The 14,640-nt window shown below is 33.7% G+C and overlaps 1 protein-coding gene across 8 annotated transcripts in view; it reads left to right on the top strand.

The window, feature by feature from the left end:
• Positions 1–14,640, top strand: part of LOC143232331 (myosin-VIIa-like) — a 163,724-nt gene that overhangs the window by 53,160 nt on the left and 95,924 nt on the right. For 6 of the 8 annotated variants that reach the window (XR_013017498.1, XM_076467609.1, XM_076467614.1 and 3 more), the window contains 2 exons: positions 8,456–8,598; positions 9,160–9,183. Coding sequence is in view for 7 of the 8 variants with exons in the window: in XM_076467609.1 (XP_076323724.1) it covers positions 8,456–8,598; positions 9,160–9,183 (167 nt within the window). In the remaining variant the exon portion in view is untranslated. The remainder of the gene's footprint in view (positions 1–8,455; positions 8,599–9,159; positions 9,184–14,640) is intronic. The other 2 variants (XM_076467613.1, XM_076467615.1) reach the window with 1 other exon arrangement.

The following is a 14,640-nucleotide window of genomic DNA, read 5'->3' on the forward strand; positions in this document are numbered from 1 at the left end:
TAAATTTTTTTTCAAATTTTGCTGGTTTATTTTATAACTGTGGAAAAACAAAATAATAACTTTTTTTTCCTGCTTACCAATTATGAATTCTCAGTTAATGGTTACTTTGTTTCTTCCTATGCTAGTGACAATGTTCCTAGCATAGGACCTCTGTCTGTTGTTGCTATAAGATGGCTTGTCTGCCAAAGATGTATCAACCATTGTTTGACATTTAGTGGGTTTCTTCATGCATACTAACTTCTTCTTTCCATAATTCAGCCTGTCTTTCTTCTCTGTAATTTGGACTTAATTAGAATAATGACAATTATGACAGTCTGTCTTCTGTCCAGCATAGTTTATTCTAGTCACAGTTTTGTATCTGGAGGAAAATCTTCAGTCATTATATTTCTTCTTTGACATGATTTCACAGGTATGTTTTTTTTTTCTCTTCTCCTTTATTTTTTGATTCCTTCTATGCTTTACTGCATTAAACCCATACTCAAGACTTTATCTTCCTTCCTACATCTGACATTAGGGTTCATGGAGATTCATATTTCACACACCTGCACACTTGTATGAACATGGCATATACTCCTTGTCAACTTATCTCTTTTGTTCTGACTTACAGCTATCCTTCATTTCCATTTCTTGATTCCCAGTTTTTGGAATTTTATGCCTACTTTACAGGAGGATCTCTTCGCTTTTACTTCCCTCTCTAGTGCCCAGTTTTCCCACCTTCATTTCTTTCTTTCCACTCTCCTGTTTTGCTTCTCATTACTTTACCTTATATCTAAGCTGAGACTGTTCATCTGAGTTGGCTTTTCAAGCCTTTCAAGTTTTTTCTCATACTTGCCCTACATTTGATACTTCTGGATGGATTCTCAGTCTCCAACCTGGGTCTGGCTCAGCCTTCACTACTTCACTTATGAAGGTTACCATATATTGTTTCCAAGGTTTGTGCTTCTTTTGATCATGCACATGAAATTTGTTTATTTTTGGAACTCTGTCTTCTCATGGACAGTTCTTTCATTTTATCCATACACACTGATGCCTTTTTCAGTAGAAGTTTCAGCACCAGTGGGACTTTTTTCAGATATAGTGTTCTCAATTTTGCACCTTCTTTCCCTTTTTTTCAGGTTTTTTCTTGGTGACTCGACTGTGCTAACTTAAGAGTGGGCATTTTTTTCTATCCCTAACCAGATCTTTGTCTCTTCACTGACATTTCTTTGTTGGGGTGGGGAAAATCACTCAATAATTACTTATCTTTAAGTGTGTCAGTTTTGTGGGAACATTGACTATAATTCTACATCCTTATTGTTCTTGTTATTCCTTGAGTATTTTCCCATTTTCTTTTCTCCTGAATCAATTGGTCACAATCCACTCCTGTAATTTCACAGTCATTTTTTATATCAATCACCAGAGGGATACCCATTCCTAGACTCTTTCTTTCATTCATTGAACCTGCTGTTTTGGGTTTATTCCAATCAGGTTTATCTCCTAGCTAGTCATGTGCATGAGATTCAAACATGGCAGTTGTTTGTCTCTCTCAGCTAAACAGGGTTCTCACCATGGAGTAATCTCTCAACCTTCAGGTATTTCATTAGACTTGCTTTCCAGTGGGCAAACCTTTCTTTTAAACCTTTGCAACTCTCACCACCATACTTTTCCTTTTCTGGTCTCCAATTCCTCATCCTTCAGCCCTGTTGACTGATGGTAGTCAAATAGGACTGGTCTCATCTTTTTATGTATGTTTATCCTCCTTAACATTTCCTTCCTTGATATTTGACACTCCTTATTGAATATGGTGATGCCTCTTTACCTGGCACAGCCCTGATTTCGTCTGCCCCATCAAATAACATTTTGACCTCCTCTTTCTCTGTCCCATTCCCACTCCCTTGCTCCCACAATGTCTCACTGTTTTTCTCAGTTTTGTTATCCCTTCTTATTCACATGTAGGATTTGTCTCATCCATTATCAACAAGTCTGGACTCTGTAATCATTGAACCATATTCTTCTCCCTTTCCTGTCTTCTATCAGTTCTGTATGTCTATCAACTGTTTTTTTTTATTTTTTTTATGTTAATCAATTTGTGTTTTCCCTATTTCAAGCCATCCTACCATGGCCCACCTTTTGGCCTGTTTCATATGGTCTGACCATGGATTGCTTGTTTCTTTTATTGCTGGTTTTTGAGCAGCTTTATCTCTAATATTTTACCTTTTCCATTGTTGCCTGGTATCTCCTATCCTCTTCACTTTGGTCCAACCTTTTTTCTTTAATGGCATCCTCATCCTATTTCCATATATGTCTGGAATTATGATGTGGTTTTTACATGTTCTTCTATGAGCTTCATTCTAGCTGTTGACTTTATTTTTCTATCTTTCTTTTAAAAACACATTTAATTCTTTTTACGCTTATAGTCACTGTCATTCCAATGTATATCCCATCTATGCTTCCAACACTTTTTTTTACCCTACTTCCTCTTTTCAGACTAGATCTTTTTTCCTCACACTTCAATTATTTGAGAGGGTGATTGTTCTTTTGTATTTTGTCATATCATATTTCTCATCTATCTCACTCTCTTGCATTTAATTTTCACCAAACTTTAGAATGGCATGTGGATGAATCTTCACACATCCATGTGGGAATTATCTTTGTCATCTGTCTGTTTTGTCTTATGCAGGATTATGACTCCATCTAGTCATGGTTCTTCCATATAGATACAGAACACATTTGAAAAGGGTAAATAAATATTTCTTTTTCAGTGCCCTTTCCCCATTTTATTGGATTCCACCAAGTGGCTGGTGTTGCCTCCAGGGATATGTTTATTTTTCAAAATTCACATCAGGTTAGGGGTAACAGTAGTCCTTGATTCATATACCCTGACTTTATCAGTGTCCACTATTGAGTTAAGGTGTTCTACAAGACCACCAGAAGTATCCTCATGGTATTCACAGTATTCAGTTGTTTGATCCAGACCATACCATTTTGTTGACTATCATGGAAAAAGCCATTATCATAGAAGTGCTTACCTACTTCTTTACCTTGTGTTTGCTGGTTTTTAAAAATAGGATTTTGAAGTAAAAGACCTTTCCAGTATGTATCCAGTGGAGATCCGGGGCACTTTTTGAGGACTTCCCAGTGCACCATCCTTCAAGTGGAGCACAGTACACCTTTGCCAATTACAACTTTCTAGATGCTAGAGTGGTGGACCAAAAGAGTTCATTACCATTGTGTACAATGTCAGGTTGTTATATAAGTAGGATGAAATCCTTTTCAGTGGATGCCTGTGACTTGTTGGTAAACTTGAATACTAAATGGAGAGTGCACAATGCATTTGTCCTTAGAAATATCTATTCAAAACAAGTCAGACATATGTACAAAAATTTGTTTCACTATTTATTATAACACTTGTATCTAAAGCTTTAAATACTTCTCTTATAGCTGGTTCAGTTACTGTAGAAATCAATTGACAAGATAATTTTTTTTTATTCTGTTTCTTATTGCACAATCTACTATAGATTCACTTACAATACATCATGGATTATCACAGTTGTGGCCAGAACTTAAAATAATTGTATCTTTTTTTTTTTTTTGTAAAGTTCACACAGGATGTTCAGTTACTTTTGAACACCTTATTATTTGTTATATCTATTATTACAATGCTACTGGGAAACTCACATTAAATATTTCCTGTTACAGCCAAACTAACAATAATGCAGTGTAACTTCATTTTCACTAACTTAACTTCCTTCTGTCCATGACTCTTTCAGTATTTGCATTGGGCCTCACACTGTTCTTCTGTACAGTAACTCGAAGGATAAAAATCCAGTACTTGCTTGTGGGATTAGCAGATAATATTGCCTGCAGGGGCCTGTCCCAGTCATGTGGTCTCTCTTGGCTCATATATGTTTCAACATGTTCTTTAGAACTCAATTAAATATCTCTGAAAGTCCATAACATCTATGGTTTTTTATGGGTTGATAAAGAGCTGCTTAGTACTGGTGAGCCTGCACACCTCTTTCATCAGTTTGGAAAGCCCACTCTACAGAACATTTCTGGGAGAGCTTCTGCCAATCTCTCTATTTTTATCTTTAGCAGTGCTATGGCTCCTGGATGACATGTTGCATAGTAAATTATTGTTAGCACATAGTGGTTGCCCTTGTCAAAAACAGTTGCTACTGGTCCAATAATGTCCACAGCTACTTTGCTAAACATCACTTCTATGAGAATCATTTTACCCTGTGGCACATTGGCTACCTTACCTGTAGGTATTTTCCTTTGTCAGATGCCACCTGACCTGTTTAACCCTTTTGAAGTGGATCACAGGTCAGAGGCCATGTAATTGTGTTTGTTGATTTACATTCAAAATTTTATTGAACCACTATTTTATGAATTTATGTCAATAGGTTGGAATCAAATTGTGGATTATAATTCAAACTTTAATAATATATATGAGTTAACTTCTTAATTTTAAAGTAAATATTAGAACAGCACATCTAAACATAGATTACTAAGAGTCACATGGTATGTTAAATGCAGCACTGTTTAAAATTAGATGTTTGTGATGTAAAAACACTGAATCTATAGTTTCATACAAATTAGGAACTCAAATTACTAATATTATCAAGCTACAATATAAAATAAAAACCTCGTATCTTTTTTATTTTGCTAAGATATGGCTTATGTACTGAATCAGAAACAGTAGCCATGTTCATCTCTTTGCATTTTTGGAAATGGTTCCTTATATACACTTACTTCAATATATGACATGTGAATAACCAACTGATAGCTTAGAATGTCTCTCTAGTGATTATTATGTAGAACATGTAAACCATTTTAATTTGGGAAAAGGCTTACACATTCCTTTGAACCAAGATTTTGAGATGGTAGGTTGTGTCTTAAGTCTGTTTGAAGTTTCTTATTTTTTAAACCTAAATACATCTTATTTACTAAGATTAATAAATTATAATGGAATTCCATGGTATCATTGTAGTTATTTATGATTTTTTTGGTTATTCAACTGTATATTTAAAACCTAAAAAATATTGTTTGATATCCTCCTTATGCAAAATTTTAAAAGGCTTAGCAACCTGTGTCCAGCAGCAATCGAGTTCAAAAGTTATAGTAAGAAGACATAATTGTTGTCTTTACTTCTTGATTTATTGTTTTATATTGTAAGAAAAATAAGTTTAATAATTTATTTCTAAATGGTAATAATCGATATACATATATAATGTATAATAATTGAAATGTTACTGTTTATTACAAAATATTAGTCTGTTAAAACAGAGCCAAGACAGGGAAGACTAAAGGTCAGTTTTATATTATTGGATACATAATGAGTGCATGTGCACCACATCAGTGTAAGTTATTTAATGTTAGCTATGCATAACTGGAAGGTCAATATAATAATAAATATACATATATATATATAAGTATATAGTTTTGTGAGACTCGAACAACTTAGGCTCAAGATTTGTATTTTCATGTTCTAATATGTAGTCATTCAACACAAAGAAAGCATAATTCATATATATTTTCTAATTTTTTTTATGATGGTTACAAGGATGGTCAAGTGACGGACCACACATAGTGAGGGTATAGAGAATAACATAAAATATAATGTATTACTGAAAACAAATATTTTAAATGTATTTAGGAGGTTTTAGAGATTACACAAATAATATTTGAGATTTTTGGGATGAAGAATAGTTTTTTAATTATAACATGAAATCACTTTGCATTCATAGTGGTAACAAAACAGACTCTATATTTTCAGAAACAAATTAAGTAAAAATATTTCATTAAAAAATTTGTAATCTTTACCAAAAATCAACCAAATATTGTGAAGATATATGTACTGTATCCAAAGTTATAGTGTAAATACTTAACTTGTGCAAATGTGTAGATGAACTCGTGTGTTTTATATCAAGCCCATTGCAAAAGGGTATTTTCCAGTATAACTGGTTTGATAGATCCAGTACAGCATTCCTTTCCATTCCAGTATTGTGTAAGTCTCTTTCCCCTTTGTCTTCTTTGATTTTCTCTCTGACAATGTACCAAAGATTCTGCAGTGAAATGTTTTTCTCCTGTGTTTCTGCAGATCTATATTTGGGATGTTGAATTTTGATACTTGAAGGAACTTGAATTCATATTTTCTCATCTTTTTTGAGCTCTACTGGTGGCTAAAGATGCTTTATCCATCTTCCTTCTCTCTTGTTCCTCCAAACATTTACTGCCTGGTATATTTCCGGTCACAAGTTATAGGTGGGTGCCTTCATACACATGACCTCAAGGTCTACTGCCTTTATTTTTGCTATTGGAAATTTTCTCACTGTTCCATTAGTTGACACACACAGAGGTACTTTGTTGATATCAACAAATCAGACTGGTTTTCACTGTTGCACTAATGCACCCAGTGTCTCATAGGAACTTTACTTTCATGTTCCTGATGTATTCTATACCCATTGACATGTTGTGATTTGCTGCCACCTCTTGATGCTTATCACATGCTCCAATCACTACTGGCACTGTTGATCCATTTGATATCTTGAGCTAACCATTAGTTATGCACTGATCAATTATGGAAACGACACTCTCTTCTTGAGGTGAATCTGACATGCTTTCTTGATTCTGTTTCTTCCCAGCGTCATCTTTGTAGGTAGCTCCATCTGCTTTATGTTGAGATTTCTGCTGTTGTTTGTTGGTGATGGACTTGTACTTCTTTGCAATGTGCCTCAATATAACAAATATAACATCTCTTCTCCCATTTGTCTTTTAACATCCTGTCACATTTGGTGGACTCCTGATTCTGGTTAGCCATCAGTGGTTTTTACTTAAACTGGTTATTCTTAGACTTATTAATTAAACTTCCTCTTTGAGCTTCTTTTATGCTGTTCTGCCAGCTTGATCATTTTGTTCGTTATTTAGGGGGGGGCTCTTCCCTTTAAAAACAGTGATATGTCAGTTGAACATGTGATCATGAACTGTTATGTATCTGTAGATATGCTAGTCTCTCAGAACTATATTCACACTTGCTATGTCAAACAGTCTTGCAGATTATTGCTGTAGACATGCCACTAACTGAAATACAGTTTCTCTAGTATCAGATTTAATTTCTCTGAACCTTCTATGAAAACTTTCCTCAGTACATTTGTAGCATTTCAGCAAGGCCACTTTTAACTTGTTACATAGTCCATGGCATCTTCTGACGTCATGCCTGCATATACATATAAGCTTTTCCTGTGAGAAGTGGGCTGAGACACACAGCACTGGTGGGATGCAGGATGGTGGAATCTGTGGAGTGTAGTTCACCCTTCAAACAGCTCATATGTCTTTCTCCTGCAGCAAAAGTCTGTCTAGTTGAGTCAAGGTGAGCACACACTGTACAGTTTGATTACCCCTAATCACACTACACCTTTTGGTTTACCAACAGCTTGTGTGTACAGATGCTTGGATGATATGATCTAATTTTTCCATCCTTGCAATAGTTGGGGCTATTTTGCTATTTCATTTGTTTATATCTAGTCAAAGAGTTTAGCCTTGTCAACACAAGATGCAGTCTTCCATAGGTGAAGTATAATATTGGAAGTTAATATTTTTCCTCTTTGAAAATTTTTTCCAATAGATACTCACTCTTCACACCATCCTACCCTTTCTCCCCACATTTGTCATGCTTTATTTCTGCCTTGTCTAAGAAAGAAGTTATATTTTGTGCAAGTGCTTATGGGGAGTTACTGTGCAAGAAGGTTGTGTTGCCTTCCTATTTACTAGCATTGTTCAACACACGATTTTTAGGTGGGAGTAAGGTCGAGGCTTGTAACATGCAAATCTCATAGATATACACACATTGCTGTGTGAGGAGGCTAGTATCTGTCAGAACAAAATCTAAAGGAAAATTAGATCTTGTTTAACTGCATAAGCAAACAATGATGTCAAGAGAAAATCATAACTTTTGGCTAGTTCTGAAACAATAGTCTAATGTAAGTTATTCAACTAAGTTATTTATGATTATCTGAATGTAATTGAGTTTAGAGTACAGTTAAAAGAAAACTAAGATAAAGCTATTACATAATAAGTACATAAAATTGATGGCTTTAATATACAAGATATAAATAAAAGAGGAATGTTCGTTTTTAGTGCAAGATTGTTCATGATATTATCTCCAATGATTTCCTGTAGTACCTTAAACTTGCAATATTATGAATTTTTGTTATTGCTTCTATCTTAAATTATCCACATTAATATAGTGATTTAATTTACATTATAAGAACAAACCTTTCCTTTCTTTTTGTTGATTCTGACTTGCCACAAGTTATTCATTTATTATGGTTGCAGCTTTTCACTTGAATTAGGTAATTATAAATTAAGGAAGAAGTTGTTAAATATTGGGAAGTAGTTACAAAATATTTTGTACTTAAATCTTGTTAGCTAAGGATAATTTTTATTCATACAAAACAATATATTTATTTTGCAGCATTTGGAAATGCTAAAACAATTAGAAATGATAACTCCAGTAGGTTTGGTAAATACATAGACATCCATTTTACCAAAGATGGGATTATTGAAGGAGCAAGAATTGAGCAGTATCTTCTTGAAAAATCTCGAATTGTTGGTCAGGTATGATAGAAAACTAAAACTAACATTGAAGCAAATGGCAAATGAAAGCAAATATTCTTTGAATTAAATTCCAAAAAAATGCTGATTATGAGCTGTATTTTAATAAGCTTGTTTGCTGGTCAGAGGTTATTTCTTTTCTGCATTTTTCTTGGATATCTTGCATTCAGTTTTATATTAGATATGAATCAGATATTATTCTGCTTGTTTTCTGACTAAAACCTGCATTTTGTCTGATATTTGCATGTCAAATTATTCTGCACGTTTACTGACTATGAACTGTATGTTATTCTGCTTATTTTTGAAAAATGGTACACAGTACTTCTTGCTTGTTTTCTTATTACATTTTTATCTTATTCTTCTTGTTTACTGATTATGAACAATTTATTAGATAGTTTTCCTGATTATATTTAATATGCTATATGCATGTTTTAATTATTACAAATTCTATCCTTTTTGCCTTTTTGTTGATCATGAACTGTGGTGTATTTGGTCTATTTACTAATTAACTTCTATTTCTCATTCTACTCGTGCATCTTTGCTACTGCATTACTTTTACCATAGATGAGAAGAACTAACAAAAGAAATGTAAGTAAATTTTGTGTTGTTTGCTTGTACCAACAGTTATTGGAAAATTGTAAATAAATCATTGCTTTTTTTCACTTCTTTATTCTTATGAAATTTGATAATTAGACATTTTAGAAATATATGTGGATATTTAATGAGAAATTATTCTTGTATAGTAATTCTGATTATTATTGTAATAGCACTTTTATTATTACATGTAAAAACCCCAGTGGCTCAGCTGTATGTTTGAGGATTCTTAACACTAATATCAAAGTTGGATACCCATGATGGCCACAAAGTGGATAGCCCACTGTGTAAATTTGCACTTAAAACAACTAAAGAAACAATGAGAGTAATCTTCAATTCAAAATTGGCAGACATTTTGGTTTATTACTCAGTTCCTCTCTAGATACTAACTAGAACACCTAATAATTTACCAGCAGTGTCTTAAGATCAATAATACCAGTAAAAATGCCAGTTGTAAATCACACAGAAACCTACAAGATGTTATTTAGTATAATTTTTTCCACTTTGCATTAATTTCTATTATCATTTTTATAATCTATTGTAACAACATAGAAATCATTTGTAGGATTATTTCTTCTTTAATGTTACTTCATTGTTTCTTATACTCTAAATTTCTCCATAATCTTTCTGTACAGAAATTAAATATTCAAACCAGTTATATATATTCAAAGGTTTTTACAAGGTAGATGTTACACAATTGTATTACTAATAATTTTCAGCAAAACATTTTAGTAGCATTAATTCAATAATACAGTTTTAAAAGTTTTACCTATAAAAGCTATTGAGAATTTTTTATTTCACTATGTCTTGCCACAATCTGTGCCTATGGCCACCTCTCTGGCCTCTGATAGCAGTGGATATGACCTGACCTATTCTGAAATCATTACATTACAAGACTTCCCATTCTCAAGTTATCCTATTTCATGGTTATAAAAGTATGCATAAATGTAATCCAGGAACATAGGTAAAATGAAAATGTTCTTTACATTTGTAAGCAAGATAATTCGGATGTATTTAGGTCTACAACAGCTGCATTTGTAAATCACATCACTGAACAGACAAGTAACTCTCAAAAGCTGTATAAATGATATGTGGCATTTGACAAATGGAAGCTTGTGGTATCATTGGATGAAACATGTTCCTATTTAAATGACTACAGCAAAGTCTAGGTGACATAACATTGTCTTCCGTATAATACAAGATTTTGAAAATGGCAATGGAAACTTTTCTAAGAGGGTTTTGGTGGTTTCATTGTATCAGATTAACATGCTTACACCTCCTCACTGTAAAGAAATAATATTTTTGTATGATCTGAAACTACTAGGCTGTAGATAATTTACTATAGATAGTAAATTAAAAAATGGTTAGGAGTAGCTTTAAATGTGAGGGTGGATTGCATCCTTTTTGAGTTAGAGCTTATTAAAGCAAACAGCACTGAGGTTGAATCAGTTTGAATTCATGTTAGTGGGTATGAAGTGAAATTCTTGTAATTGGGATTCATTATAGACCACCAGGTCAGAATGTAGAAATTAATGAGATCAGAATGATAGCTGAAAAAATATTTTGAAAAGGAAGATTTTAATTTCAGGAGTATTGATTGGGAAAATTTTGAGGGGAATAGATTTTTGGAAATTGTCCAGGATACCTTAATACACCAACTGGTGATGGAACCTCCAAGAGAGGAAGTTATAATAGATTTAATATCAGCTTTTGATAGACAGAGTTGTGGTTGGTGATCATTTTAGTAAATCAATCATTGAGTTATTAGGTTTGAGATTTTACTTTATGTAGGATTGAAAAAGAATAGCATCTTGATTCCAAATTTCAGCAAAGTCAATTTTGATGGAATGAGACATGATTTAGCTTAATTAGATTGAACTAAAGTGTTAGTAGGGGTCTTGAACAGGTGTGGGAAGCATTTAGGGAAAAATTGATATGCATACAGAATATGCATAACCCCTACAGAAACAAAAGATGACAGAGTATAAAAAGTTAGTGTGGTATAGTGAAGGTTTAAAATATCGTATTAGGGATAAACATAATAAAATCAAGCAATGTGAACTTACTGGAAATAATAAGGACTGGAAAGACTATAGGAAATTAAGAGAACTGGTTAGAAAGGAGGTTAAAAGGGCAAAAACTATATAGGAAAGAGAGTTGACTTTGAGAATTAAATCAAACAATAAGGAATTTTTTAGATATATGATGGGTATGCAGATTGGGTCTCTTAAAAATGATAGTGGGAAGCTGACCTTGGAAGTTTATGAGATGATAAACTTATTAAATTGTATGTTCTCTTCAGTTTCTAGAAAGGAAGATACAAATGTTGTGTGTGAACTAGAGCACTTAATGTGTGAGGAGAATATTAATGTAAAATATTTTAAGCTTTGAAATTGTAAGAGAAAAGTTGGATATGTAATAATACTCAGTTGCACATCCTCAGGGTCCACTTTATTTTTGTGCAAAATTTCAGGTTTTTGGGTTCTTTAGTTTTGGACCTATGACAGTCACACAGACACAAATTAACAGATACATTGTTTTATTATTATAGATTGACTCTGGAATGACTAACAAAATATTAAAAGTTTGCAGATGATATTAAGATTTTTTGTGTGGTTTACTGTATCAAATAGGATATCGAAGTGTTGGAAAAGGTTCAAAGAAGATCATGATCATCCTATGAGGAGAGACTAAAATCTCTAAACTTGTTTTCTCTGAAAAGGAGAAAAGTCAGAGGGGATTTGATTGAAGTGTTTAAGATTACTGAGGGTACTGATAATATAAATCCATCAAACTATTTTGTGTTTGGTTGTGAAAACAATAGGACAAGTGGGCAAAAATGCATATTTTACCAGCATAGGTATTATCTGCAGTTTAGAAAGTATTATTTTTCAAACAAAGGGGTTGGCTTTAGGAATGAGCTACCTTCACTGGTGGTGGAGGCAGAAAATTTAACTAAGTTCAGAGGATGGCTATAGTTGGAAGCTGGAAGGGACATCCTTAATGGGCTAATAAGCTGCTTTTTGATCCCTTAATTTTATGAATGTGTGTAAGTTATGGCTTCATTAAGAAAAAGCATCTAACCATTGGTACAAGCCAGAATAATTGTCAGTTCTTCTAAAAATTACAAGAAGGAATGGGAAGTCATGCCATGACTATTCACAGACACAGAAATTTAATCAACATATGGATCTTTTATGAACTTTTATTCCTTTGTGTGATTTGAGCTTCCAAAAGTGGATAGCAGTATAAAATTGAAGAACTTTGGGAAGCATGCAAAGTGTTTTAAATAACATGTACTCTAGCGTATTATTCAAAGCCTCTTTCAGTGTAGGTTGGACTGCTGAGCAATAGTTGGTAACTAGGATTATCATAAAGAACATCATTCACTGAGAAACAATAGTATGTGTAGCTTAGACACATTTTCTTATATAATTATCACAGTTCAAAAATACACATCTGTACATGAATTAATATTTTTGACACATCAATAATGTTTTTTAATGTTTTTGATCTGCTTAAATATGGTTTTGGATACTAAAGTCCATTAATATGTGTATATATATATATCTTGGAGTTTCTGTGGAAGTTATGTTAAGATTTATGGCCCATGATTGATTTCTCTGTCCTTTTCAAAAGCTAGATATGGTGTTAATTGCAGTCATAAATAATAGCAGTTGGGTAAACATGGGCCATCAAATTGAACATGATGGACAGTTTTAGAAGTATCAGGTCATCTTTTAAGTAATGCCCAATTTTAGCTTCAGAAAAAGAGAAAAGGTTTCAAATGCTTTTAATGTTATTTAATCAATAATATATGTTCCATTATTTTTAATTACTTCCTGCCAATAATTCACAAGCTGCTGAATGCCACTTCTATAAAATTCTTGGTGTTTTGAGGAAAAGAAGGTAGAGAGGGTAGTTTTGACATCTTCAAGTGTTCCAAGCTCTCTTCCATCAAGATAGTTCTGCAAACTTCAGATGGGGCAAGATCTGGGGAATAAGGAGGATGTGGAAATTTTTCCCAGTTATTAGCTCTTTAATATTTGCAGATGTGATCCTTGCCATATGGGGCCATGCATTATCCTGGTGTAACACAACATTTTTACGATTGATCAAAGCAGACCTCTTTTCTTTCTGTGCAACATTCAAGCACTTTAGCTATTGACAGTAGAAGCCTGATGTACATCCTTGTGCAAATTAATTGAAACAAATGGTCATTTTACAATATTTTCAGCATGGCGACTGATGTAGGCTTGCTGGACCTGCTGTGTTTTTTTTAATATATGATGAACTTTTGAGGAATATTACGTCATTCAAAATTGCGTTAGACTTCTCTCAAAAATGAGGCTATTTGTTTTACTGCTAATCAGTCGTCTTTCAGCCATCATACACAATGGACTTGACTCCTAGAAAGTGTACAAGGACTGTGACACTGCATGAGCACACTGGCATGACTTACAGGGAAATCGCGGACGTTGTTGGTGTTATCCTATCAACCATCAGCCATGTGATCAAGGCCAAGGTGAGTGCTGGATTTATCAGTCCGAAAGGTAAAGGAAGATGTGACCAAAAAGGAAAACAACGCCAAGAGACGATGCATATGTGGTTAGGGAGAGTGTGAAAGATCCACGGAAGACAAGTGACACCATAAAAAGAGATTTGGAGGTCAAAGAAATAAAAGTCAGCTCTTCAACGGTTCGTCGTAGGCTTCTTGATGTTGGTCGAAGGGCAAGGAGACCAGTCAAAAGACTACTTCTTACCAACTCAATAAGTAAAAACGGTATCAATGGGGTCTGAAATACAAGAACTGGATGCAAGAACAATGGAGGAAGGTGTTATTCAGTGATGAGACTCATTTCTTCATACAGGGTCAAAGAAGTCTGCATGTTTACAGATCTCCAGGTAAGAAACTTCGAGAATCTCACATCAATCAGTTCGTCAAATATCCCTTGAAGAAGATGTTTTGGGGCTGTTTCAACTACCATGGCGTCGGAGGCTTACATATCGTAGAAGGTATGATATGAGGACCACAGTACACTGAAATTTTACAGAGAAGAGTCATTCCAGAATTGAAAAATAGATTTCCAGATGGATCTGACATTTTTCAGCAAGATCTGGCTCTGTGCCACACATCAAAACTTGTGAAGAATTTTATGACTATAACACGAATAAAGGTGCTGGACTGGCCTGGAAAATCTCCGGACTTAAATCCTATCGAAAATCTTTGGGCAATTTGTAAAGAAAGACTATTGGGGAAAAGATTGTACTATGAAAGATAAGCTAATTGAGGCCATAATTGAGGTGTGGTACCGTGATCCAAAAATTAGTAAAGATTGCAGTCAACTCATGGACTTGAAGCTAAAGAGGATTAATGATCTTCTGAAAAATAAAGGCGGTTATATCATGTATTAATTTGTGAGTAATTTTTGGATTCTCAGAAATAAAATG

Source organism: Tachypleus tridentatus, chromosome 11 (assembly GCF_004210375.1).
Source record: "Tachypleus tridentatus isolate NWPU-2018 chromosome 11, ASM421037v1, whole genome shotgun sequence".
NCBI classification, from domain to species: Eukaryota; Metazoa; Arthropoda; class Merostomata; order Xiphosura; family Limulidae; genus Tachypleus; species Tachypleus tridentatus.